The sequence below is a fragment of the Myotis myotis genome, unplaced genomic scaffold (assembly GCF_014108235.1).
Source record: "Myotis myotis isolate mMyoMyo1 unplaced genomic scaffold, mMyoMyo1.p scaffold_m19_p_10, whole genome shotgun sequence".
In the NCBI taxonomy this organism is placed as follows: Eukaryota; Metazoa; Chordata; class Mammalia; order Chiroptera; family Vespertilionidae; genus Myotis; species Myotis myotis.
The window spans coordinates 46,150,746-46,177,729 of record NW_023416314.1 but is presented as its reverse complement, the minus strand read 5'-3'; the positions used below and the strand labels follow the sequence as shown (position 1 = coordinate 46,177,729).

Below are 26,984 nucleotides of genomic sequence, written 5' to 3'. Positions count from 1 at the left end.
TTTCATGCTGTTTCTGTGCAGCATCAAAAATCCTCCCTCTTGCCCAGCTGGTTTGGCTCTGTGGATAGAGCGTTGGCCTGTGGACGGAAGGATTCCGGGTTCGATTCCGGTCAGGGGCACATGCCCAGGTTGTGGGCTCGATGCTCAGTGTGGGGCATGCAGAAGGCACCAATCAATGTTTCTCTCTCATCACTGATGTTTCTAACTCTCCCTTCCTCTCTGAAATCAATAAAAATATATATTTTTTAAAAATCCTCCCTCTTACTACCCACAGAATATTGTAACCCTGTCTAGTTTTCAGAATGAGCTCAAAAACTATACATCAAAGCAGAAAAGTCTTTAAAACATTGATCTCTGAGAAAACTGACGATATTTGCTCTCCTTGGATTTGCCCAAATTAATAAACTTGGTTATGTTTCCAGGTTAACAAAGAAATGATGGACAATAGATGTTACTCTAATCTGCCAGAAAAAGTGCCTGTCTTCCCTGATTCTGCCCACCTGCCGCTGAGCAGGTCCTTCTGTCTGGACCCCATGGTCACTCTCCACTTGTACCCCGAGGCCCCGGTGCCATCCCCTTACTTTGAAGACCTGCCGTTGCTGCCCTTTTCCAGTGATTCGCTGGTCCTGGAAAATTACAGTGAGCCCTGCCCCTTCTCCTTCCCAATGCCTTATCCAAATTACAGGAGGTGCGACTACTCCTACGGGCCCTCCTTTATCCGGAAAAGGAATGAACGGGAAAGGCAGCGTGTGAAGTGTGTCAACGAAGGCTATGCCCAGCTCCGACATCACCTGCCGGAGGAGTACCTGGAGAAGCGACTCAGCAAAGTGGAAACCCTCAGAGCTGCAATCAAGTACATTCATTACCTGCAGTCTCTCCTGCACCCTGATAAGGCCGAGACAGAGAACAACCCTGGCAAAGGTCCCACCATCACAGCAACTGCCAGCCGCCACACGGACCCCATTTTTAGAATCATTTGACTCAGTGGTTCCAAATAGAAACAATATCACAAAATGGGGTTTCATAGCGTCATGCAGTTTTCCCTAAATATAATTTCTGTGTGGACAGGTAATAGCTCGGATTAACCTGTGCTGGATATTTCTTACCTGGGTTTCAGGTGCACTAAACATCATCTTCTCTAGATTGAGAAGATGCTTCTTAAGCTCTTTAGGGGAGCCGGAGTCCCAGGATTCTCTATACTTCTCACTTTGCCCTTCTCACACCCTTCGCCAGAGTCTCAGCCGTGAGAAACTTACAAGCATTGTGTGAGGAATGGTTCCTGAACACTAGTAGTGCACTGTGCTAACCCTCATGCTAATAAGCAAATACAACGAACTCCCTTGATTTGTCAAAGTTTGGTGTTTTTTATGATTTGGGGTTGACAATAAATCTATGCCTTCATGTCATGATGGGGAAGTGTCGCAGATCTGTGGCAAAAATAGTTAACAAAACCTTGTCATTTCAAGTTTTTTTCAGAGTCATCTTTTTCCTGCACAGAGAATACTTCCTTAGGCAGCTTAGTGTAGAGGGTAAGAGGTCAAGCTGTGGAATCAAACTGCTTCAATTTAAACTGACTCTGCAGCTTCCTCTCCATGTCTCAGCTCTTCATCCACAGAATGAGAATAAAAAGAATAGCAACTACCCAGTACGTTTATTATGAGGGTTAACAGGTTAGCAGTGCCTGGCACGTAGTAAGTATTTATAACCTTTGTTATTGGTGTCATTATTATTATCCTCCTCTTGTTTTGTCCATAGCATCTCCATTCTCCGGGTTCTTTAAGCCAGAAAACCTGCAGCTGCCTTCACCCCTGGGAAGGATATTCGCTGCCTCATATCTTGGAGTTTGCCTTCAGAATGTCTGTTCCTCTTCCCATGACTAGGCTCAGCTCTTCCTTCTCCCTTAGCTCCCAGGTCCCATCTGTCACCAGGCTCAGTCAGGACTTCCAGTACACTGTCACACTCATCTCCACTGTGATTCTCCATGACGTCTTCCCACCCCAGCCATTACTTGCTTCTTTGTTTTGTATACACATTTCTGTGCGGTTTCTCTCCTGCTATCCTTACACGCCATTACACACTCCTCTGTCTTCAGTAGACCATAAGCTCCTTGAAGATAGGGACCAGGCTTACTCTTCCTGTTCTCTTAGCACCCAGCAAAGAGCCTCAAGTCAGGCAGGTGTTGTCAGGAAATATTCGGTGTTACTATTTTCCTCTTCCTACCCTGTTAGGTGTCTGGGTAACTGTTAACAGTCTCCTCCTCGGCCTCCCAGGCTCTGTTTTCAACTGGCTGCATCCTCTGTTGTTCTTCCTTAAAGCATTATATGCCACTTCGTTGCTCAAACCCTAGGACAACAGCCTGTTGACTACCACGTTTTTTTGTTTTTGTTTTTTTGTTTTTTGTTTGCTTGGTTTTCAAGGCGCCCACCAATCTCGCCCCTTCCCAAATATCCACACCTTGATTTTTCCCATGAAACCCATTCCTACCCCAAAAAGAAAGATAGTTTTGCAAGTGCATCCTTCCCCGTTAGCTCTTGCTTCCTACCTAAATTGGAAGAGTCCCCTATGGAAATCCTACCTGTCTTATTTAGGAATCCTCCTCTCACTGCCAGGGACTTCACTGGTTTTTCTTGGATTCTAACTTTGTGTAGCAAAGACCTCAGCCTTTAGGTATGTAGTCCTGGATAACAGTCATTCTGACTATTAAGTTACGCTCTGTGAGAGCAGTCATCGGGTAGGATGCTTTGGGCTGTAAGGAAGAAAAAAATCCAATCCAGATTGGTACAATCAGTAAAGGCTCGTGTAACTGAAGCTTCTCCTAAGGCTGCCCTAAGGCCAAGCTCAACCGTCACCCATCACCTGTCTTCTTTAGGTCTACCCCTTGTCTTCCTCTGGGAAGTTTCAGTGTCCCAGAAAGGCTGTCGGGAGCTCCCAGAACCACACACTTCCTTATTACTTATAGTAGGAAAGAGAGTCTATAACCCAGGGTGTTCCCAGCAAAAGTCCGGAGCGCCCCGGGAACATGTCTATGCCTAGCCAGTCCCTGCAGCCAGGGGGACGGGATGTGCTGATTGACTTGTTCCACCTGTGGAGCTGGGGGTACCTTCAGCCTCTCCTAACCACTTGGGCCTCAAGTAGAGACAGGAACTGGTGGCACAGGGGAATAGTAATGTGGGAGAGACACCCCCGAATGTCCCTATGTGCTGTTTTGGTATTCTCCACGGAACACTGCTGGGCACACAACGGTGCCCAAGGACTGACTGTCAGGTGCCTCAAAATACCAGCCTCTCCCCTGGATGTTCATGAGAGCAGAAGCTAGGATTCTGTTGCTCTGATCCCCGCTGTCCTCTCCTGCCACCCCAAGTGGTCACCTCACCTCTGCTTCTCACAGAGTCCTGTCTGTTACAGACAGACGTGCCCACACCTTTGTTACTTTGTTTTAAACTAGGGACAAATTCTATGTGAGAGTCCCTAGTCCAGCCAGTGGCTCCCCCACCCGGCCTCCTGCTGTCTGAGGGTCAGCCCCCTCCCTCGCAAGGCTCCCCTGGGAACCCTGAGGGTTTCCCACTATGGCTGGCTCTTCTGGGCAGTGGGCAAGCCTCGGCTTTTGGGAATTGAAGCTACAATGACCTTTCTCTCCAATACCCTCCTCACCCCCTCTTCAAAGAGAAAGATGGAGAATAACACCCCTGCCCCTTCTCCCCGCACCTGCCTTCCAAGGCCCCCTGTCACTCCTCTGCACATGCCCAGTACACTCAGCCCACAGTGTTCCCCTGGCTCACACCCATGGCAACCTGCTTGGCAACCCAGAGTCAGTTGGGCTGAGGCCTGAGTTCAACTGTCAAAAGGGGCCGAGGCCGAGGTGGAGGAGGCTGGGCTGTGGGTAAGTCTGCCTGTGGGTTCAGACCTGTGGACTAGAGCAGGGCAGACCCTCATGGGCTCTGCTGGGCAGGGGCAGCACGGTTGTGGGCCCCGAGTCACAGCTGCTGCCTCTAAGCAAGTAGGGAGCCCACAGCCCTGGGATCTCGGCGGGCCTGGGGCTGAGTTGGTCCTACAGGTGACTGGGTCGGGACGGGAGTCTGGCTTGGGCTGGGGGTCAGTTTGTCATCAGGGTTAGGATTTGTGAAGCGAACTATGGCCTTACCCTCAGGAATCCCCTACACGGGAGGAGGGGGAGGAAAAACTAGCGTATGCATTGAGCTACGTACATGCCAGGTGCTTTCCATGTACTCTCTCCTGAGCGGTAACAAGCACACAGGTGAGGAGAGCACGCGGGCCGCAGGCTGTGAAGGGTTTAAAGCTGGCTTCTCTAAAATCACAGCTCTTGCTCTCTCCTGAACTGAGGTTCCCGAGGACATCCTGAGCGTCTGTGGGAGCGAGTGCGGCCCCGGAGAGGCCGCTGGGCCCTGGCCACTAACCGCTCACCTTGCCCAAGCCCATGTCCTCTGCTGGGCTGTGGTGCTGCAACTCAGACAACCGGAGTGCTTGTTCTAGGTGGTGTCTCCGAAGGCCATGGAATCCTCCGCAGAGCCTGGGGGGCCTCTGCCCAAGTACTGCAGCGTGGCCACCACCCTGGAGGCCCCCGCCTGGGCCGGCGCTGCTCCTCCCTGGGGCCTGTCCTTCAGCTGCCCCTTTGCCCTCCAAGCACCCTGGCTCACCTGGCACAGCCCTCTCACCAGGTACCGATCTCTGCCCCTCTCGAAGTGGTGTGCACCTTCCTTTCCTTCTCTGTCCTGTGGCTCTAGATCAGTGGTTCTCAACCTTCTGGCCCTTTAAACACAGTTCCTCATGTTGTGACCCAACCGTAAAATTATTTTCGTTGCTACTTCATAACTGTAATGTTGCTACTGTTACGAATAGTAATGTAAATATCTGATATGCAGGATGGTCTTTGGCGACCCCTGTGAAAGGTTCGTTCGACTGCCAAAGGGGTCGTGACCCACAGGTTGAGAACCACTGCTCTAGATAGTGAACCGTGAGGGGAGAATGAGCGTCCTGGGAAGGCCAAAGGGCTCTCCACTGCGTGGCCTATGATTTGCTTAAGGCAGTGGTCGGCAAACTCATTAGTCAACACAGCCAAATATCAACAGTACAACGATTGAAATTTCTTTTGAGAGCCAAATTTTTTAAACTTAAACTATATAGGTAGGTACATTGTTATTAATTAGGGTACTCCTAAGGCTTAGGAAGAGCCACACTCAAGGGGCCAAAGACTGGCTTAAGGTATTACATGACCCCAGTCTAAACTGTGCTCCCAGTGACCTCAAGGGCTGACCTGGCTGTTGTCCCACCTTGTAGCAGAGTGGCAGGTATCAGAGTAGGCATGTGGGAGAGAAGGCAGTCAGGCATCTCCAGTTACAAAGTTTCTAGACCATTTTTTAAAAGTATTTTTTAAATATGTAATTTTTTATTGATTTTATAGGGGGGGGGGAGAGAGAGAGAGAGAGAGAGAGAGAGAGAGAGAGAGAGAGAAAGAGAAAGAGAGACATCAATAAGAGAGAATCATTGATGGGCTGTTTTCTGCACACCCCACACAGGATCAAGCCTGCAACCCAGGCATGTGCCCTGACCAGGAATCGAACCATGACCTCCTCATTCCTAGGTCGGCACTCAACCACTGAGCCATGCTGGCTGGGCTCTAGACCATTTTATCATCCACTATGGACTTGCTCTGGCTCTGTGTGAGAAATTATAGTATCCTCAGTCAGGTGCCTAGGAAGGGGAAAGGCACCTCAGCCTACAAGCACATGCCAGCTGTGTGAGTCCCAGGGATTCATGCCCGTGCTACTCAATCCAGTCTGCCCAGGTTGCGGACATGCCAGCTTGCACTCTTCATAGCCCCCTCTTGCTCCTCCTGTGAGGGCCATCGCATTCAGAGCCAGCGTTAAGCATCCCTGCATCCAGGCTCACCCACAAAAGTAAACAGCTTCTTCAGAAACCCAAACCCTGACTCAACAATCATCTCCTCACCCCTACCCACCCCCGGCTGTGGCCACAAAATTCCCAGAACTAGCTTCTTTTTTCTGTCCCCACAGCCCCTCATTTGGCTCCTCCGTGCCTGCCCTGCTCAAGCGCTCCTTCCTCCCTCTGACCCACAGCGACAAGCCGTCTTACACATTCGCTCCTCTGTCATTTCCGTCCAAGCCTCCCCACCTCATCCTGGAATCTCACACACCCACTTGGTATGTACCTTCGTGGTACTCTTTTTCTGGTCCCCAATCTAATCTCAGAACCGCATTAATTGAACATACCAAGGCTAACGACATTTTGATTGCCCCGAAGCAATTCCCAGTCCTCACACAGTGGTTCCCTTCACTGTCCTCTCCTGCCCAGGCTCACAGTTTATCTCCCCGGAAGTCCTTGGGGACACTCTTGGTGTGGATTTCTGTTCCACACAGCTTTACATGTCATACATGCGCCATGGTGCTGCGCAGACATGCCTGTGGAGCGTGTTTCTTGATGTTTTTAGGGCTTGGTCTTCTCTACTCCCTAATTCCATTTGCTTTTTCCCAGATGTGCATCATATCAACCGTGTCTCACCCCTGCTGACCCGGCCCGGCAGGGGCCCGGCAGGCTGCGGGGAGTTGGAGATGCTGCTGGCACATGGGTCCTGGCAAGAAGGGGACCTGATGGCTTTTATTACCGGGCGCAGATAAAGACTGCTCCAGAGGCAAGTTGTCTCTGCGACAATGGGCGTACTTGGCCCTGTCCCTTCTCTAAACGGCCTCCGTGCATGAGGAACCCCCTGGGTCTGGTTCTAGCCGTGGTTGTGGGGAACCGTGTGCTCCCTGTGGTACTTCCCAACTCCAGATCGTATTCTGAGTGCTTTCTTGCCCACAGCTGGAGAGGCAGGGGGCTCTGCTTGTGGAATTTGAGGCTCCCCTTGTCACGGGCCCAGAGCTGCCAACCCCACGGCAGAGTGTGGTCTTAGGAGAAGATGTCATCCAGTTCTCGCCCCCCGAGGAATACTCACTGCAGCCTGGGGACAAAGTGCTGGCGCCCTGGGAGCTGGACAGACAGCAGTATGGCCCTGCCACTGTTTTGGGCTTGGAGGCAAGAGGCCCCCAGAGAGGTAAGGGAAGCTGCTCTGTCCTACCAGCCCCCAGAAGGAGACAGGCTGGCAATCAGGCCAGAGGAGAGAGCAAAGGGTGTCTCTGTAGCTCAAGGGTCTTACAGGCATTAAAAAAAACAAACAAACCCAAACCCTTGCCCTGGCTGGCTTGCTCAGTGGTTAGAGCCCACAGACTGAAGGGTCTCGGGTTTGATTCCAGTCAAGGGCATGTACCTCGGTTGCAGGCTCCATCCCCAGCCCTGGTTGGGGTGCATGTGGGAGGCAACCAATCCATGTGTCTCTCATATAGATGTTTCTCTTTCTCTGTCCCCCTCCCTCCCTTCCACTCTCTCTTAAACATAAAAAAATAAGTGGGAAAAATATGCTTGGGTAAGGATTAACAGAACACATACACTCAAAACCCTTATTCCCTCACTTGCTGTTTAATCATGGGGGTGGCAACAGATATATAAATCATATCTTTCAGATTAAAAACCATTTTTCAACAGGGTACAAGCGCCTACAGCTACGACGCTCTGTTGGTTAGGGCTGGTGCGATGGGGTTAGCCTGGGTCACACCAGTGCTCCTGGCCTGTCCCCACCAAGCTGTCCAGAGACAGGGACAGTTCCCTTCTATAGGGCTGACCAGTCAGCATCACTGACATTCAGAGAATAAGAGGAGGAGGTTCCTCCTTCCCTTCCCCCACCCGAGGAGGCATTTTGCTTTTGACATGAAAATGGAGACAAGGAGGCGTGGTGGTAAATATGGAGCCTCTAACCCAGTGAGGGATGCTCCCGGCAGGCCCCCCCCCACCACCACCACCAGAAGTGTGCATGGGAGGCAGGCAGAGCAGCGGGGCTGCGCTGAGTTTTGCCTTGGGGGATAGGAGAACCCTTCTCCCATGGCATGGAAGTGGTGGTTGTAATAAAACGTTGCCATTTTCTATTATGCAGCATCCAAAGAAGAAATCACTGTCCTCTTCTGGAACGGCAGGACAGCCACAGTGCCTCGGGGCGGGGCCTGGGGGGTGCCCCCTGCTGTCTGGAAGAAGGCTGTGGAGCGGCTGCACTGGCCTGTCACCAGCAGGCCTCCCACTACCCTCCTCTGGGCCCCTTGCTGCTCTCTGCTGGGGCCGGGCACTGGGTATGTCACCCACGGGCTTCCACTGGGCACCCCGTTCCTGTGCCCTCCCTGCCACCCCCGCGCCTGCTGCCAGCTGCTGTGCCAGGGCTGTCCCGGCTGCTGCCCTTTGGCTGGACCCACCTGGTGGCCTCTCACCAGGACCTCGGGGGCCAAGGCCGGACAACAACCAGAGGCGGAGCTAAAGCCCAAGGTGCAGCCTCTGCCCCTAGAGGCTCCCAAAAAGGAGAAAGTGGCCGTGCAGGCTCCCATGGCTGTTTCTTCCTCCTCCTCCTCCTCTGAAGAGGATTTGGAGAAAGATCTGGAGGCGGGCCTCCCTCAGAGGCTGGTGGTGGACAGCACAGTCATCTCTGACCCCGTCCCTCCTGAGAAGACTCGGAGGAGGCAGGCGGGCCCGGGCCAGCCCGAGTGGAGGTATTGGAGGAGGAACGGGCCTGAGCCGCTTCCTGGGAAGCCAGGTACACCTTCTTCTGAGGCAGGGCCGAGGCCCTTGCTCCTTCCCTCCCACGGGTGTCTTAGGAATCTGAGCCCCTGACCACTAAGCTGGGCTTGGAAGTAAAACTTAGGAGTGTGGTCATGTTGAAGGGGAGTCTGTGGTGAGAGGGAAAGGGTAGGTTTCCATTTAAGCAGTAAAGCCCAGCATGAAAGGACGGGCTGATTTTTATGCAAAGGTTTGCATCCCTATTGAACAACTAACCGTTTGCATCCCTGTTGAACAACTGTCCTTAGTCTCTCCGGACAGGGCATTGCCATTGTCTGTTTTTTTTTTTTTACTGCCCCCCTCCCCCCTCACCCCCCTTTGTCCTTGGAGACCTTGATTTTTCTCCAGATGAAAAGTCAAAATGCCTGCAGGTGTTGATTAGCCTTCAACGCCCTGAGAAGCAGAGAAACTATTTTTTGAACATTGGTCATCGGACCCTCCCCTCCAGAGGGCCCTTTAATAAGTCAGAAGCAGGACACTGCATGATGCGGCTCGATCTCTCCCACTCGAGGGAGGCAGTGCTCTTGCTGGCAATCCACAGCCAGCCCCAGGCCTCCTCATCTTTTTTTTTTTTTTTTTTTTAAATATATTTTATTGACTTTTTACAGAGAGGAAGGGAGGGAGACAGAGAGCCAGAAACATCGATCAGCTGCCTCCTGCACATTTCCCACTGGGGAAGTGCCCGCAACCCAGGTACATGCCCTTGACCGGAATCGAACCTGGGACCTTTCAGTCCGCAAGGCCTCCTCATCTTGAGCTAAGAAGGGGCTCTCCTTTAGGTACTGGGTCACTTGCTGCTCCGGGAAAGGTAATTCTTGGAGCTGAACCATGAGAATCAGTGGACCTGAATTCTGCCAGGGCCCAATCCGCACCCAAAGCTGTGGAGTGTAGGCCTGAGAAGGGGTGTGGAGAAAGGGGCATCCCCAGCCCTAGGCACAGACAGGGTACTACTTACCACAACTTAACTAAACGGTGTGTGCCCAACACCAGAGCTCTTCCTTCTCCCTCCAGACTTTGTATTCTTTAAAGGAAATGTACAGTTTTGTCTCCTAACTGTGCCTGGTAGCCATCAATACTGATGCTGACTGTCAGTCTTCGGCTCCGCCTCAGGATCTGACTCTTACCAATCCTCCTGTATGGGTCCTTCCGCCCTCCACACGTGTTACTTTCAGGTACAGGCAGTGAGGTTCCTGTTTAATCCTAACCTAGCGATCCTGGAAAGGCCAGACTGTTGGCTGCCGGCAGCCACATTGCTCTCCTCCCTTGCTTATGGTTAAAAAACAGGATTCAATCTGTAGTTTTAAAAGTCAGGAGGGGATGGATTTCTTTTCAAGTATTCCTTCCTTTTTAGATATGGCCCTTTTCCTCAGGAAGTCCCAGCCTCCGCCCCACTCAACCTCTGAACTTTCCCCATCAGCTTAGGATCTCCTCTTTGTCATCAGTGTGATTGATAAGCTCCTTCAGCTGGTGGTGATTGGTTACCTTTGCTTCCCCTACTGCAGTGGTTCTCAACCTTGGCTGCACATTAGAATCACCTGGGAATCTTTTTAAAATCCTGATTTCTGGGCCCCATCCTCCAGAAATTCTGTTTCTTTGTAACTAATGTTGTGGCCCCACCCCATAACAAAGAAACAGAATTTCGGGAGGATGAGGCCCAGAAATCAGGATTTTAAAAAGATTCCCAGGTGATTCTAATGTGCAGCCAAGGTTGAAAACCACTGCCCTACTGGCTGTTTTGAAAAATTGGTTTGATAACTTCCATGCAATGCCAAACCCGGTGATCACATACAACCTTCCTCAAAAACATAATAGCCAGAAATGATTAAGAAAATCTATTTCTTCTTTAAATATAGAGAACCGTGCTAGGAGCTTATAGGTAGTGAAGAGATTCTTTGATCCTTGGCAGAGTTGTACTCAAGTCGTCCAGACTAATCCCATCAGAACGGTGGCCTATTCAGCACACCTCATTGAATTTGGGGTTTAGGCAAAAGATGCCACAGCATCCAGAAAGAAGAGAAGGGCCACAAGCAGCAGGGAGCACAAATGGCAGTAGGGGGGAATACCAAGGAGCTGGTCCTGGAAGCAACCAATGCAAAGCCTCTACACACCCTGCCAGACACAGCGGAACACGGGAAACTGAGTCAGGGGACCACTGTGATGCGTCAGAAACACCGAATGCCTTCGACTAAAAGCCCTGAGGATCTAGGTAAAGCAGCATGGCAGGGAAGGGGCTGCTTCCTTTCTTGTGTGTTTTGTTGTTTTCAGTTTCAGTTTACATTCAATATTATATTAGTTTCAGTTGTACAGCACAGTGGTTAGACAATTATATAATTTCCGAAGGGACCCCCCAATAAGTCTAGTGCTCACTGGCACCATACATAGTTATTACAATATTATTGTCTATATTCCCTATGCTGTACTTTATGTCCCCATGACTATTTTGTAACTATCTTGTTTGCACTTCTGAATTTCTTGGGAAGGGGCTTCTTAAGGACTCCTTCCAAGGTTCTTTGACCTCTTGGGGGTCACATCCCCTTTCAAAATAAAACCCATGGCTCCCCTTTCCAGAAAAATGCACATACCCACAATTTAAAAAAATGTTTTTATTGCTTTTAGAGAAAGGGAAAGAAACATTGATGTGAGAGAGAAATATCAATCGGTTGCCTCCTGTATGCATCCCAACCAGGGATTGAATCTGCAATCTGGGTATGTGCCCTGACCAGGAATTGAACCGTTAACCTTTCAGTGCATGGGATGACACTCAACCAAGCCACACTGGCCAGGGCACCCAGAATCCTATCTAATAATAGACAAACATGGTAATTAACCGTACCTCTGACACGCTTCCCATTGGCTAATCAGGGCGATATGCAAATTAACTGCCAACCAAGATGGCGGCCAGCAGCCAGGCAGCTGAAGCGAACAGGAGGCTTGCTTGCTCCAGTGATGGAGGAAGCCAAGGTTCCCCGCCTGCCACTGCCGGCCTCTGAGCTGCACTCTATGAAACAATGTTGCAGTTATAGAAGCTAAACAAACCCAAGAAACCTGCTTCCAGCCAGCCAGGCCTCAGAGCTGGAGCTGCAACAGTGTTTCAATTATAGAAGCCAAACAAACCCAGATACTTGCTTTCAGCAGCCGAGGTCTTAGAGCTAGAGCCAAGCCTCAGAGCTAAAGCCGGCTCTCAGTTCCAGTGACAGCCATAGAAGGTAAATAAATCCCAGAATAAAAAGAAAAAAGAAAAAAGGAGAGGTTGGGAGTTTCAGTCACCCGCCAGCCTGAAAACGGCCCTCAGCCCCTCACCCAGACCGGCCAGGTACCCCAGTGGGGACCCCCACCCTGAAGGGGGTGCGACCAGCTGCAAACAGCCATCATCCCCTCATCCAAGCTGGCCAGGCACCCAAGTGGGACCTCCACCCTGATCCGGGACACCCTTCAGGGCAAACCAGCCGGCCCCCACCCGTGCACCAGGCCTCTATCCTATATAGTAAAAGGGTAATATGCAAACTGACCCTAACAGCAGAAGGACTGGGAATGACTGGTCACTATGACACACACTGACCACCAGGGGGCAGACACTCAATGCAGGAGCTGCCCTCTGGTGGTCAGGGTGCTCTCACATGGGAGGAGCTCTGCTCAGCCATAAGCCAGGCTGATGGCTGCCAGTACAGCAGCGCTAAGGATGTCCGACTGCAGTTTAGGCCTGCTCCCCGCTGCAAGTGGACATCCCCCGAGGGCTGCCGGGCTGCCAGAGGGACATCTGATTGCCATCTTAGGCCCAATCCCCCGGGGAGCGGGCCTAAGCCAACAGGTGGTCACCCCCTGAGGGGTCCCAGACAGCGAGAGGGCACAGGATGGGCTGAGGGCCCCCCCACCCAGAGTGCACAAATTTTTGTGCACCAGGCCTCTAGTTCTAAATAAGAGAGGAATATGCTAATTAGTCCAGATATACTAATTAGTCATGACCAGTATGCAAATAGACCATCACTCCAACACACAAGATGGCTGCCCCCATGTGGCCACAAGATGGCCTGCAGGGGAGGGCAGTTGGGGGTGACCAGGGATCGGGCCTAAATGGGCAGTCAGACATCCCTCTTGGGATCCCAGATTGGAGAGGCTGCAGGCTGGGCTGAGGGACACCCCCTCCTAACCCAGTGCACGAATTTCGTCCACTGGGCCTCAAATTTGCATATAATTTCAAAAGGCTTACAGAACCTACAGAGGACATTATAAACTTCTTGGGGGTGCAAGGATCTCCATTTAAATGACCCCTTATTTGGTGAAGGGCATGGGTCTGCTTTCCTAGGCCCCATGTCCCTGGGAGTCTGTTTCTCACTAGGAATGCTAACATAGCTCTACTTAAAATTTCGATTACATAAAATGCTGGCATTTTTTCCTGAGGAAAGACATGTTCAAAATGAGATGAATAATTAAACTGAAAGGTGCAATAATACTGTTGGTGTGGTCGCTTAAAAGTTAAGGACACATCTATGACTCTTTAAAATCAGTGACTTTTGATCCTTAAAATTACAGTCAGCATACGACCCTCAGGATTCTTTCTCTTATAGGAAGCAAAGGAGAGTGAATACCTGAGGAGGAGTTACAAAGTGGCTGGCACAGCCTTCAGGGGTAGAGTGCAGGCCACAGACGACAGTCGCATAAGCAGCAGCATCTTCACCCCTTTAAGACTTCCCTGCAGACGGGCACAGGAAGGCACCTGTCGTAAGAGCCACAGGAGTGCTGCCGGCCTGGCCAGGTCTCCCTGCCTGGTGAGATGAGCGTGAGAATGCTGTTCCACAGAAGTCACAGGTCACGGTCAGCCTGTTTTGGGCAAGTGTATCCATAGCCTCTCTGCCACCTTTTCATAAAGCCTACAGTTGTACATGAATGACATTTTGTTTGTTGCTCTTAATACCAATAAAAAGGAATTCTCTTTATTTATAAATCTCTCCTTTTATTATCATAATTATCCTTTAGTTGGAAAGCAAGCAATAAAAACTATTCATTATTACTTTTAGGCAGAAGAGGGTAAGAGGTTAAAAACTTTTGAGGTTAAAATAGGAACTGAAAGAGACAAGCTCCAGGTCTCAGGAAGGCTGGCCTTAAGAGCAGGATTGATGTACAAATATTAACAGAATCATATGTGGCTTTATTCTCCTTGCTACTTAAAAAAAGGCAACGTGATGGTCAACATCAGATGGGGAAAACCAAGTCCACACTTTGTCCTGAATCAACAACCACCACATGAGTCTTCTTGGTTAAGTCATTTGCACCCACAGTGACAGAATAGGTCCCTGGATATACTTCTATGTAGAGGTCCTTAGAGATGTTCTCAGCCTGGAAGAAAAGAGGATATTAGCGGGTTAGAGATTTTATATCCCAATGCCAGGCACCTCCACCAGGCTTCCTTTGTGTGCTAGAGGCCGGATGGAAGAAAGCATTCCTGTGGGAGATGGAGGTTCCATTTTCAAGTCTCAGCCACACAGTAGGACTATCCTTTAGGTAAGTCTCAGTGTCTCCTTAGGCTTGTTTCCTTTTTCTAAGACTTTGGTAATACCTACCTCACAAGTGTTCTAGGAACATGAGTCATAAAAGGAACACTAGCTGGAGTAGAAAGATAAGAATTGGGTAGAGGAAAAGACTAAGGACATTGTTTTGGGGATCAAAAGCAGACAGTGGCACTTGTCACAGATGAGCAGTAATGGCAAGGCACCTTGGAGTGATGAGAATCATTCTTTTTTTTTTTAATTGATTTTTTACAGAGAGGAAGGGAGAGGGATAGAGAGTTAGAAACATCAATGAGAGAGAAACATCGATCAGCTGCCTCTTGCACCCCCCACACTGGGGTTGTGCCTGCAACCAAGGCACATGCCCTTGGCTGGAATCGAACCTGGGACCTTTCAGTCCGCAGGCCGACGCTCTATCCACTGAGCCAAACCGGTCAGGGCGAGAATCATTCTTTTTCATTATTCGGACAGTGAGACATTTCCTTTCTCCTAAAGCTGGGAACACTACGAGTAGATTCCTTCCTGTCATGCAGCAAGTCAGTTGGCTGGCAGAGCCCTCCCTGGACAGACTGGTTCTACCTGGTGCAAGAACCCTGGAGGCTGGAGTAAAGGGAAAGCTTTATGTTTGAAGCTGAGCTGAGCACAAACCTCCAATGACAGACTTCATGCAAGGCAGGGAAGTGGGTCACGGCAGGTGTGCAGGCAGCGGGGTCTTAGCTCAGAACAGAGCCGTCATTAAGAGTCCGGTTCCTATTCCTCAGCCGGGATGCCACTCATGCTCAATCAGTGCTCAGAAGGAGCCGCAGGCAGAGCTGTCATTCCCACCACCACACTCGGTGGGGGAAACCAAGCCCTAGCCAGCAGATTCCACTAGGAGGATAAATGACAATTTGTATACATCCTCCCCCTCCACATGACAGACAGATCTGAAGCCAATTTTTTCCAAAGCTGCTTTATGTTATATCCTTTCATGTTTACCCCAGTTACTGAAAAATCAGGGGCCTATAATCATTTAACTGATGTGAATGTATGGGACAACACCACAACTATTTATTGGTTATCAACTATGTAAATAAAAGTAGGTTTCAGAAAATACAGCTGTATCAGAACTGCAGAAAGCCAAGGATGCCTCGTTTGTCTGGATAAAGGAAACCGGGGGGTAAGATCGGCATCTGTGCTTCCCACACCGTGAACATCTGGAAGATTAGAGATACCAAAAGCCAGCAGGTTCTGGAGGCATCCAAGCCTAACCGCATGCATTTGTACTAGAAGCAGAATATGCGTAGCTGCTAAACTCTAGTATATTCTGAATCCCGTCTAGCACACTGTAGACAGACAAAAACTAAGCAAATGATGGCAGCAGCATGCTGGGGTTCCTTCCCTCAGAATTCCAGCCCTGGCCAGTTCCAGATTTCCTGAGTTTATAAACTAATGAGCACTTTATCCTAAACATGAGAAACTTGTCCCTATATGTTTTTACAGAGAAACATTAGTGGAAAATAGGAACAAGTCCCTTCAAATGTTTTGGAACCCAATCTAACCAAGTGTATATGTTTCAGGATTGTAGTGATGGTATTCGCTTTGTAAGCAGAGGGGTCAGGCCGCTCCTGCTGCTCCAACAGATGGTGGAATTCCAGCAGGACCCGCCAGCCCAGCTGAGCTGTAGGAACTGAGATGTGAATACTTCGCATTCTTTTCGACCACAACTATGAGTCCAGGCACAGAGCACCCCTGAAGCTTCCAGTGTGGGAAGGCTACCAAGGAAACATTTTACACTGAACCACAATGTGTGCACTCCCCACAAGGATAAAAACATCCCAACATGAAAATACTGCAGGCCCAGCACAAAGAGCTCTAGAGTCACCAGGTCAACTGGTTCATGAAATGGCCGTGTGGGGAGGCCAGCGGGGACACCAGGAGCTCCGTACTCACAGGCTGGGGTGCCTCTAGCGTACACTCTGTGGCTGGACAGACGCCTCTAAAACCCAGGGGCGTTTCTTGTCTCTGGAGAAACAAACAGAAACATCAGTGCCCAGACTCTGACTTCTGGATAATAAAGAGAAATCTTCTCCTACCTTAAGAGGAACTAACCATTGTTCCATCCATTTTTCTAAGTTGTCACCTACATTATTAAGGCTTTTAGTGAATCCTGTGGGGGCATTTTTAGATGTTCACCATGATTATTTTTTATCTCCCTTGGTCTGTGGAGTCAGATAAACCTGAGTTTGAGTCCTGTGTCTGCTCTTTGCTGAGAAGGGCAGAATAATTTATCTCAGCCTTGCTTTCCTCATCAATAACATGGGGGCACTCAATTGCAAGGAAGATTTAAAGTGTAGAAGTGCCTGACACTTAACAGGCTCTCAGAAAATAGACTATTTACTGCTTGTCTTGGGAGTGGGGGAGCTAGTAGGGAACAGACTGACCTGATAAAGTCAATTTCTCACATTTATAGGAAAGAATGGGAGGGACAGGAATGACTCTCGCTCACATGTGACCCCCTTAGCGTCAGGCCAGAAAAGGGGAGCCAGGGCTTGAGCTGAGGTGTTACTCCTCATATCCCAGGCCGGGAAACAAGAGGGACTTCCAGCATGCATCCAGCTCTCACTCGTATCCCTGTGGCCACGCTTCCATCCTTTCCCTGAACCCACCGGCCAGGGAAGTCAGAGATCCAACTGTGGATTGGACTCTGGATTTAAGTTCAGTATCTTTGAGTACAATTAGGAGTTTAAAAACAAAAACAAAACCATCTACTCTCCTCAAAAACAACAACGAAGGATTTCTGTTGAATCAGTTTCACAAGTAGAATATTCGTCTCTCCCAGAATGACATGTGGTAAAAACAAGCAAGTTTGTAGTGAGAGGCCTGTGATATTATCTTTAGGAAAAGTGCTTTGTTACAAAGACGTCCTCTTTGCACTTTCTTTTTTAAAGTTACCAAAGACATGATAGGTGTCACTAGCTTAAGAGTAAAAATATGTGCTCATGAAAAATCTCCTTCTTATCCCTACATGTAGAAGAGGATATCTGAAGCTCTTCTCATTAACCTGCCCAGGAATCCCGTGGCCCAGGATTGCAGTTTCATCGGAAGATCCCACGGTGGCATCAGTCTTATATTTTGGACATGTTCATGGCTGTAAGTTCTCCAAGACTGGGGTTTGAAACATTTCTGTTGAGCACTGTAATGCTGAGTCACACAGGCATCCAACAATATACATCCAGCAGGAGCTCCCAGACCTGGGGTCTCCCACCTTGGGAAGCTGGGTGCATAGCACAGGACATGAGGATACACACCTGGCCATTCCCAAGGTCCGAGCACAAGTCCAGCTGTGACTTCCCTCTGTGATAACGATAGACGTGGGTTGCCCCTTCTTCTGGCACAGATGAATAATATTTCTGGAGAAGTAACATGAAAGATGTTGGGTAACCAAATAGATAAATTTTCAAGAAACTGTTACTTGGGCAAAATATGGTTAAGAAGGGAGACAAAAGAGCAAAGATAAGTTACCTGCCTGCTCGACAGGCCTCTGAGGTCATCTAACAAATCTTAGCCCATGCAAAGTGGCTGCAGAGAAGGAAACTGCGTTTGGCATCACTTTGCTGCCATCTGCTGCCTCTGTTGGGCAAGAGCTCTGGCCAACTAAAGCTGGGCAGGGCCCTGCTCTCTGCCAGCTTAAATAATTTTCTTATCTGCGCCCCCATGTCAAATACACATGCCCTTTCACCTCCTCTCATGACAAGTTCTAATGAACAGTTCTGTGTTTATTGTCTAAGTCTCAGACAAGGATGAGGGAAGAGAGGAGTGCTGAGATGTGGAAATACAACAGGGAATGTAACATAAACCCAAGAGCAATGCAGTCAGTTTTCCCCTGTGGAGGAAAGGAGGGTGAGGTCTCTAATTTAAGGAGGATAATCCAAAGGATCAGGAAGCCATTACATTTTTCTTGTCTACTTCCTTTCCCCCCTTGAAGTTAACCTTAGATGTGCCCCTGATTGTGACTAATGATGAGGACATCACTGGCCTGCTTGTTTTGAACACAGTGTAGGGTCAGCGTTTAAGGCATGAGCCCAAAAGAATGAGAAGCAGGGGAAAGGGCTTCAAGACGTGGGTCTAATGAGGTACCTTAGGGGCTGCTTCAACACTGTGAAGGCAAACTCAGAATACTGTTCTGAATTCTATCTCGAAGAGCCAAAGGGTTCTGAGGCTCCATTCCATAACGGATACTTGAACTGAAAACCACAATGAAGAACACCAATTTGCTAAACCTCAAACCAAAGACAAATATTATTCCTTTTACTGAGCCATGAACCCAAGTTTAAGTTGGTCACTTTACAGTAGAGCCCAAGTTATGAATTTTTCTAAAACCATTTAACAGAATAAGGACATAAAAATATTCTCTGAACTATATCTCATTGGCTGGAATCCTGTTCTTGGGAGTCACAGGGATTTTATACAAGATGTAGAAAGATTAGTGATTTTTTTGGAATCTTAACATATTAAATTGAAAAGCAGGACAGAAACAAGGTATTCTCTTCCTTCTCCCTTTCAGACCAGCATCCTTACAACCACATTGGAATCATAAAGAAGTTAAGGGTGGAAGAGACCCAGCATCTGTTGTAATTCTCAGATGATAAAGACTGCCTTCCATGCAGGTGATTTCCTTGAATGCTGGCTGGCCTGCCTCCACCATTCCCTCAAAGTACTTAAAGATGACGTTAGTATAATATATCTTTGAGAAGAGGGTCTTAAAAACCCTTGGTCCGCCATTTCAATGAATGGTACCAAAAATCCTAAGTCCCTCATGCTACAGTTTATGAAATTTCTGATGTTCATCTCTCAGTGGAAACCAAGAAAGAAACTGTAAAGGCTGGCAAGGATTTGAGAGACCATTTTTTCCACGGGGAAGGGAAGGGTGAGAGCGACTAACTGGCCGAAGGCATTAGTCAGTATGTGGCAGAACCTGGATATGACTCCTGGGAGGCTGCTCCTGCCATTAAGCCCCACCTCTTCCGATGAGGGAGCTGCATCTGTTCACAGAACCACCTTTGTGGCCATCAAGCGATACAGACCACAGGGGCCTACTTGACGACGACATTACCAGGCACTTGAAACAGAGGTTAAATTCCTAATGTAGGGATTTTGTTTCAATACATTTTGAAAACAGAGGCTCAGTTCCAGTTTATAGTGACCCTACTGATTTTTTTTAAGACTCCATGTCAGTTAAAAGTATTAAAAACGGCAAATCGTTGGATTTGATTGTTTTAGAATTCAGCAAATAAGCTTTTCCCCTCCTACTAGTCTGAAACAATAGTGAGAGCAGAGACCTTTTTTGACTTGTTCACCGCTGTATCCTCAATAACAATTCCTGAATTAGGCATTCAAACAAATAGTTGTTGAATGAATTCTAACATGGATTTACCGCCTGGTTTAAATCCTTGAGTGATTACAATCCGCCCACAAAGACGGGGCAGTGTGAACTGGCAGTCTCCAGATTCTCCCTAAATTCCACGAAGACCCACTCTGTGATCCATCAGCAGGCAGAACGGGGCATGGCCTCAGCTTACACCAACTTACCCCACACTGACTTGAAGTATAGTCCATGAACTCCGCCATCGTTCTGAAAGAAGCACTGAGGGTTGGGCATCTTTCTTCTCTCTGTGTGAATAAATGGCAAGTCACAGGTGAGGTCTGGTATTCCCTCCAGGAGAGTCAAGTCATTTAGGAAACAGCTTCCTTTTTACTTTGTGAAAGGCTTAGAAACTTTAAGTCAGGAAGAAGGATCTTACTGAGAAAGAATTCCAACTCCACAAGGAATCCACTGACATGCAATTTACCCAGGACAAAGACTGGTTTGCGGGCTTTCTTCTAATATCAGATGGTAGCAAGTAAAGATTTTTTAATAAAGTAACTAACCAGGGCTGAGCAGCATCCTAAAGCTACCCGATAATGATCTGTCAAATGTGGCGAGTTTTCAAAGGGCTTTCCCGTTCGTGTCCTGACACTTCACAGCTTTTGCCAAGAGCAAGATCCCTCAGCTGCTTCCGCGTGGCCCGTGCCCCGGGCCCAGCGGGCCACCGCCGAGCGAATGAATGGGCTGGTCCCCCCGGCACAGGGGCCCTCACCTCTCCGGGGAGAAGGCGCTGGGGGCCGGCCGCGGGCCATCTTTCTCGGTAGGGCCGCTCCGGGAAAATGCCCCCCACGTTGCTTTTGGCCAGAGAATGCCAGTCCACTGCCCTCCTCTTAGCCCGCTCCAGCACTTCTTGACCCAGCCTAGCCGAGCGCTGCAGGGAACGCCGGTCCATCCCGTTCAGCGCCGCGACAGCCAAATAGTTCTCCATGTCTACCTAAGCGGGTACATACACACACACAAGGGCGGGTCAGCCTGCTGCGGCGACCCGGCTCCAGATCCGGGTCGGAGCCGGGGCCTCAACCTCCCCAGCGACCAGCGCTCCCAGCTCCGCCCCCCACGCGTTAGCCAGCGGCTGCCGGGTCAGGGCGAGCGGGTGCGCGCAGACCCCGTCCATTTCCGTGTCCCCCTGCCCTCATAGGAAGCCCTCACCCAGCCCATCTCTCAAGGCGCATGCGCACCACGCTTGGGCGGGCGGGGGGCGGGGCCTGGAGCACTCAGCGCCGGCGCAGCAGGAGGGTGAAGGAGGCGGGGCGGAGCGCTGGGTCGCAGGCCATTGGAGGGTGTCGAGAGGCGGGCCGCGCGTTCTACGCCGGACACGCCTCCTGCGTACGGTCCGCCGCGGCCCCTGCGTGGGGTAGCGGAGCAAGAGGCAGAGCGCTGTTGGCGTGCGGGGCGCGATGGTCGATGTAACCTGCAGCCAGGGCGGCCGGTGGGCGCTGTCGGGGGAGACCCGTGGGCCTGGGGCCTGGCCCTTGGAAGTCATCTCCGCTGTTTAACGTGATGAATGAACTTGGTCCCAAGTCAGGTGGTCTCCTGTTGGGCTGAGAAATTGTGGGAATAAGGCTCGTGCGTCCGGTTTCCTCTTTCTGCCAGGTCAATATTTTGGGATATCGCTACTTCTCTTTGAAGAGATGGCTAGGACAGACGGAACAGTACGGCTGCCAAGGTGGCCTTTGGAGAAGGGAGTCTGGCCAGCGGGCTGTGGACGGGTGTGGAGGTAGGGGGGAACGGTCAGCCTTTAGAAGGCAGGTATTTCTGGCCCACAGCCAGAGGGCGCCTGAGTTGTGTAGGGCAGTGGTTCTCAACCTTCCTAATGCCGCGACCCCTTAATACAGTTCCTCATGTTGTGGTGACCCCCAATTTCATTGTTACAAATTAAACATAATTAAAGCATAGTGATTAATCACAAAACAATATGTAATTATATATGTGTTTTCCGATGGTCTTAGGCGACCCCTGTGAAAGGGTCGTTGGACCCCCAAAGGGGTCGCGACCCACAGGTTGAGAACCGCTAGTGTAGGGTAATCTTAATCCTGGAGTGGCAGCTTCCTCACCCTTCCAGTGGAAAGTATGGACTCACACATTTGTGTGAGTTAAACCCACCTTTTAAGAATAGTTGAACCACGTGCATGTAAGGAATTGTGCATTGTTACCTTCTATATCATTCCATTCGGATATTTGATAGATGCAGCCCAAGGCCTCGCTGTTAATTATTAGTGATTCCCCCCCGCGTGCAGCAAAGCATTTATGCTCAGAGGGACCACTTTAAGAGACACGGAAATCAAATGCTCACCTGGGCTTCTCAACCGATGGCTTCACTAGCAGTTCTGAGCTATACCACCTATGTATCAGGATTCATACGCATTTTTGCTCATTTTCTGCTTTCCTCTCAAAAAGTTGACAACTGGGTTTAAATTATGGCCCTGTCACTTTTGCTGTGTGATTCAGGGTAAACAAATTATTTAAATCCTTTGAACCTCACTTTTATCCATACTTGGGGATACCAATAGTACCAACCTATCTAGATTGTAAGCTTCTTGAAGGGACCATATTTGTCTTCTTTAAGGCGCATCTAGTATTTTATCTGTCACAGAAGGGGCTAAAAATAGCTATTGTGGATTGGGTGGCTGTGAGAATTCTGTGAAATTCCTGTAAAATGCTTAGCACAATGCCTTGCAAAGAATAGGTGCTTCATAAATTTAGTTAGAATTAATATGTACCAGGCACTGTCCTAGGAGTGTGGAGAATGGAAAATGGATCAGACTAAAGAAAAATAAGAAAAAACAAAACATAAAATCTGTAGTGTCGGGAACAAAATGTGACTTGTCATAAGATTGAAACAGATAAAGTGATATGAAGCCCAGAGGAGAAAGAGATTGTGTTTGGTTGGTGGGATCAAAGAAGGCTTTGTGGAGAAGGAATAATTTCACATAGACCTTGAAGGATGGCCTAGGAATTAATGAGAAAGGGGGTAGCTGAGATACCTATTAACTGCTTTTGTAATGAATGTGGTTAGGGATGAGATCATTTTTTTATTATTATTACTTATGGACTTCAAGATCCTGGCGCCATAAATTTTAGCTCCGTCTGTGTAACCATGAACAGGTTACTTAACTGTTGTATATCTCAGTTTTGTTATCTATAAAATGGGAATGATAGTAAATTCCTCAGAGGGTTGTTGTGCAGATCAAATAAGTTAATAATTGTAAAGTGTGTTGAATAGTATTTGGCATAAAGTAAGTGCTCAATGGGTATTAGCTAGCATTATTAACTTAATCAGACTGCGTGCTGGCTCCCAGTATGCCCTCACATGATTCTACAGCCATATCTCACCTCACTTGGCTCTTCCCCAGGATTCTGTTGCTACCTACTTACCCTATTTTGGTTCAGTTGAAGCATTACTTCCTTGTCAAAGCAACTCTTTGAAATCTTCAGTTATTCCTGAGTTGCAATCTCTGTTTACGTAGCTATAAAAAATATATACATTGTGGTACTTACTTCACTTGATCTGATTTAAATTATATGTACTTGTAATTCATTCTCTCTCAACTGCTATGGGACTCCTCAAAGGTGGAAACTGTACCCTAGGTGTCCCTAAATATCCAGGGCCTGTTAATTAGTGGGTATTCGATAGACATTGTTGAATAGACTGATTTAATTTTTAATTTATTTTTTTTAAAATATATTTTATTGATTTTTTACAGATAGGAAGGGAGAGGGATAGAGAGTTAGAAACATCGATGAGAGAGAAACATTGATCAGCCGCCTCCTGCACACCTCCTACTGGGGATGTGCCCGCAACCGAGGTACGTGCCCTTGACCGGAATCGAACCTGGGACCCTTCAGTCCGCAGGCAGACACTCTATCCACTGAGCCAAACCGGTTTGGCTGATTTAATTTTTAATTTAAATAGATCCCTGTTAAGGGGAAAAAAGGAGACATATGTAATACTTTCAACAATAAAGAATAAAAAAATAGACCCATTAGGCCAGATAAGTGTTGGCTATAAAAAAATAAAATCTACCTACATGTACTTTAAAGAATGTAATGAATATTCAGTTACAACTAATTTTCCCAGAATTTAATATTTAGAAATATGTAGGAAAGGAGATGCTTAGAATGAAATCAAAGCCTAAAAACTAACACTAAATTTTGGCATTTATTTTTATACTTATAAGTATATTTACATATGCATACATCTATATATATAAAAGGCTAATATGCTAAGTGTCTGACTGTTCGACTGTTAGCTATGATGCGCACTGACCACCAGGGGCAGACACTCAATGCACAGGCATGGAAACATGGAACAGACTGATGAATCTCAGAGGGGAGAGGGCAGGGGAGAGGGTGGGAAGAGATTAACACGTTACGTGCCAAGCCTGTTTTGTCTTCCTTTCCATTTAGCCCGCGATATCCGAGTTCACCGATATGCTGGCAGCACCAGTGACTGACCGGTCCGGATGGAAAGTGTAGTGTCAGTCACCAGTGACTGACATGGTGCTTAATGTGTTAACCAAAGATCTTATATGCATACTAGAGGCCTGGTGCACGAATTCATGCACCGGTAGGGTCCCTCGTCCTGGCCTGTGGGAACCGGGCTGAAACAGGCAATCTGACATCCCTCATGAGGTCCCGGATTTCAGAGGGCGCATGCCAGGCCGAGGGACCCCACCAGTGCTTGCACAGGGCCTCTAGTGGCTTTATAATTTCAAGATTTATACTGTAAACCACAGATTGAGAGAGTCATTTTTTTTCTTTTTAAAAAATTGAGTGGAAATAAGATTGATGGAACATGACCTACCATCGGGGCCCATGCCGGTCAAACACATCCAAGCCAGGTACTTGAGAAAGCCAGCAGTGAGACTTGGAAATGGAGCAGAAACCAGAGGAAGGGCAAATGCTCAGGAATGTGCCTGATTATCAACAGAGAGAGCAACTGTTGGTGTTAGTCTTTCATGATTTCTCACTTCATGAGGGTAAATTCATTACAGAGAACACATAGAAGTTACATGTTCTGGGGGCTAGATGAGTTGGAGGAAGTCTTTATTCCTGAGAGCTGAGGAAGGAGATTGGTGCTGTATATTCTGGGGACATGTTAAGGAGAAAAAAACAAGTCTAGTGAAGCACAATGTAAATTATTTTTTGTCTGTGTGAAGGGAGCAAAAAAAGGGTTAAAAACTTAGGATGCAAAAGTGGGTATCATGCCTGAGTTAGACAATGATTTATACTGTACATACCAGAGAATGTATAAATTATCTCATTTGACAGGTGGTATTTTTATTTCTTCAGAAGACTTAGGAGCTTTAGGATTATTACAGCTTTGTAAAGTAGTATTATAGTATGAGTCATCAGATCATTCATTTTGCCTGATTACATCAACTCATTGGGTTATTGGGGAATGAAAGAAACTCATGATCAAAATTGCCAACTTGATTATACAGATCAGTGGTTCTCAACCTTCCTAATGCCGCGACCCTTTAATACAGTTCCTCATGTTGTGGTGACCCCCAACCATAAAATTATTTTCGTTGCTACTTCATAACTGTAATTTTGCTATTGTTATGAATCATAATGTAAATATCTGATATGCAGGATGTATTTTCATTGTTACAAATTGAACATAAAGCATAGTGATTAATCACAAAAACAATATGTAATTATATATGTGTTTTCCGATGGTCTTAGGCGACCCCTGTGAAAGGGTCGTTCGACCCCCAAAGGGGTTGCGACCCACAGGTTGAGAACTGCTGATATAGATTAAAGGAAATGAATCAAACTTCTGAGAATTAGCTTTCACAACCTTTTAAAATTTACCGGAGGTTGAAAAATAGGTTGCAGAGCAGGAATGATTAGGGATAAGTTTTGTCACTTTAAAAACTATCAGAGATTGAAGGAATAGTAATTTGGAAGATATAAATAGTTAGAATTCATGTAGAGTTTTAAAAAATATGTTTTTTTATTTCAGAGAAAGGGAGAGAGAGAGAGAGAGAGAGAGATAGAAACATCAATGATGAGAAAGCATCATTGATCAGCTGCCTCCTGTACACCTCCTACTGGGGATCAAGCCTGAAACCTGAAACCTGAAACCCCAAACCCCCACATGTGCCTTGACCAGGAATGGGACTGTGACTTCCTGGTTCATGGGTCAAAGCTCAACCACTGACGCACCAGCTGGGCCATGTAGAGTTTCTTAAAAACTACTTTATTGAGGTATAATTTACATATAAAATTCATCTGTTTTAAGTATACAATTCAGTAATTTTTAGTAAATTTACAGAATTGTGCAAATATCACCACAGTGCAGTTTGAGAACATTTTCATGAGCTGAAAAAAATTCCTAGAGCCCTCCGTATGCAGTCAGTCTCAGCTCCCACTGCTAGACCCAGACAACCACTTGCCTGGATAAGTCATATAAATGTATCATATGGATGAATGTGACTTTTTTTGTTTGGCTTGTATGTCTCAGTTGGTTGAATGTCAACCCATACATCAAAAGGTTGCCAGTTTGATTCCCAGTCAGGGCACATGCCTGGGATTCGGACCAATTCCCAGTAGGGGGCATGTAGGAGGCAGCCAATCGATGTTTCTCTCTTCCTCTCCTTTCCTCTCTCTAAAATCATAAAAACATATTTAAAAAAAAACAAAAAAAAATGTTGGTATAGTTGATGGTGTCCCACAGGTCTCCGAAAGCATGTTCATTTTTCTTCATTTTCCTTTCTTTTCTCTAAATTGGATAATCTCTATTGTTCTGTCTTCATGATCACTGATTCTTTTTTTCGTAATCTCAAATCTGTTTTCGAGCCTCTCTGGTAAATGTTCATTTTTGTTATTGTACTTACTCTGGCATTTCTGTGTTTTGTTTTGTAATCTCTATCTTTTTTTTATTTTTTATTTTTTTAATATATATTTTTTATTGATTTTTTACAGAGAGGAAGGAAGAGGGATAGAGAGTTAGAAACGTCGATCAGCTGCTTCTTGCACGCCCCCTACTGGGGATGTGCCCGCAACTAAGGTACATGCCCCTGACTGGAATCGAACCTGGGACCCTTGAGTCCACAGGCCAACGCTCTATCCACTGAGCCAAACCGGTTAGGGCAGTAATCTCTATCTTTTTATTGATATTCTCTATTGAGTTGTTATACTTTCCTTAAATTATTAAGGCTTGTTTTTTCAGTTCTTTGAACATATTTATGATAGCTGCCTTGAAGTCTTTGTTAAATCTAACCTTTGGGCCCTCTTAGAGCTAGTTTCTATTAAATGCATTTTTTTTCTGTGTATGCGTTCTACTTTCTTTTTTGTATGTCTTATAATTTTTTTTGTTAAAAACGGAACATTTTAGATCAGGGACCAAGAAACTTTTTCTATGAAGAGCTAGATAATAATTATTTCAGACTTTGTAA

At 47.5% G+C, this 26,984-nt stretch overlaps 5 protein-coding genes across 9 annotated transcripts in view; 4 read left to right on the top strand and 1 right to left on the bottom strand.

Annotated features, from left to right (window-relative positions):
- TMEM9B (TMEM9 domain family member B) overlaps window positions 1-13,604 on the top strand; it is a 34,087-nt gene extending 20,483 nt beyond the window's left edge. The window contains exons 6-7 of one of the 3 annotated variants that reach the window (XR_004970407.1): window positions 6,511-7,069; window positions 13,236-13,604. The gene's annotated coding sequence lies outside the window, so the exon portion shown is untranslated. Of the gene's footprint in view, window positions 1-422; window positions 557-685; window positions 818-6,510; window positions 7,070-13,235 lie in introns of those variants that run through there. The other 2 variants (XM_036325309.1, XM_036325307.1) reach the window with 2 other exon arrangements.
- Window positions 423-1,406, top strand: ASCL3 (achaete-scute family bHLH transcription factor 3). The gene has a single exon (XM_036325311.1). It carries the CDS (start codon window positions 435-437, stop codon window positions 978-980), a length of 546 nt encoding a protein of 181 aa, XP_036181204.1. The 5' UTR covers window positions 423-434; the 3' UTR covers window positions 981-1,406.
- On the top strand, window positions 1,605-20,093 carry CUNH11orf16 (chromosome unknown C11orf16 homolog). Of its 2 annotated transcripts, none has more exons than XM_036325299.1 (6): window positions 1,605-4,676; window positions 6,511-6,667; window positions 6,838-7,069; window positions 8,003-8,647; window positions 10,655-10,876; window positions 17,188-20,093. In XM_036325299.1, exons 1-6 carry the CDS (start codon window positions 4,510-4,512, stop codon window positions 17,199-17,201), a joined length of 1,437 nt encoding a protein of 478 aa, XP_036181192.1. In that variant the 5' UTR covers window positions 1,605-4,509; the 3' UTR covers window positions 17,202-20,093. The 2 variants fall into 2 exon arrangements, with proteins under 2 accessions (XP_036181192.1, XP_036181191.1); XM_036325298.1 differs by lacking the exon at window positions 17,188-20,093 and adding an exon at window positions 13,236-13,604.
- AKIP1 (A-kinase interacting protein 1) lies at window positions 13,601-20,782 on the bottom strand. 2 transcript variants are annotated; one of them, XM_036325304.1, is made up of 6 exons: window positions 20,731-20,782; window positions 20,294-20,515; window positions 19,746-19,826; window positions 17,465-17,566; window positions 16,107-16,178; window positions 13,601-14,004 (listed from the first exon to the last, which is right to left on the bottom strand). In XM_036325304.1, the coding sequence occupies exons 1-6, from the start codon at window positions 20,737-20,739 to the stop codon at window positions 13,861-13,863; spliced, it is 630 nt and encodes a 209-aa protein (XP_036181197.1). In that variant the 5' UTR covers window positions 20,740-20,782; the 3' UTR covers window positions 13,601-13,860. The 2 variants fall into 2 exon arrangements, with proteins under 2 accessions (XP_036181197.1, XP_036181198.1); XM_036325305.1 differs by lacking the exon at window positions 16,107-16,178.
- A 212-nt stretch (window positions 20,783-20,994) lies between these two features.
- The window catches only part of DENND2B (DENN domain containing 2B), a 181,967-nt gene continuing 175,977 nt past the window's right edge, over window positions 20,995-26,984 (top strand). Inside the window, exon 1 of the mRNA XM_036325290.1 lies at window positions 20,995-21,174. The gene's annotated coding sequence lies outside the window, so the exon portion shown is untranslated. The remainder of the gene's footprint in view (window positions 21,175-26,984) is intronic.

Bases quoted from the DNA above. Each gene is read 5' to 3' on its own strand.
- ASCL3 (XM_036325311.1), top strand. From the start codon at position 435: ATGATGGACAATAGATGTTACTCTAATCTGCCAGAAAAAGTGCCTGTC.
- CUNH11orf16 (XM_036325298.1), top strand. From the start codon at position 4,510: ATGGAATCCTCCGCAGAGCCTGGGGGGCCTCTGCCCAAGTACTGCAGC. The intron at 4,677-6,510 runs GTACCGATCTCT...GCTTTTTCCCAG, and splicing joins TGGCACAGCCCTCTCACCAG to ATGTGCATCATATCAACCGT. The intron at 8,648-10,654 runs GTACACCTTCTT...TTTGGGGTTTAG, and splicing joins GCCGCTTCCTGGGAAGCCAG to GCAAAAGATGCCACAGCATC.
- AKIP1 (XM_036325304.1), bottom strand. The intron at 19,827-20,293 runs GTGAGGGCCCCT...TTATTCACACAG, and splicing joins AGCGCCTTCTCCCCGGAGAG to AGAGAAGAAAGATGCCCAAC. The intron at 16,179-17,464 runs GTGTGTATCCTC...TTGTTTCTCCAG, and splicing joins CGGACCTTGGGAATGGCCAG to AGACAAGAAACGCCCCTGGG.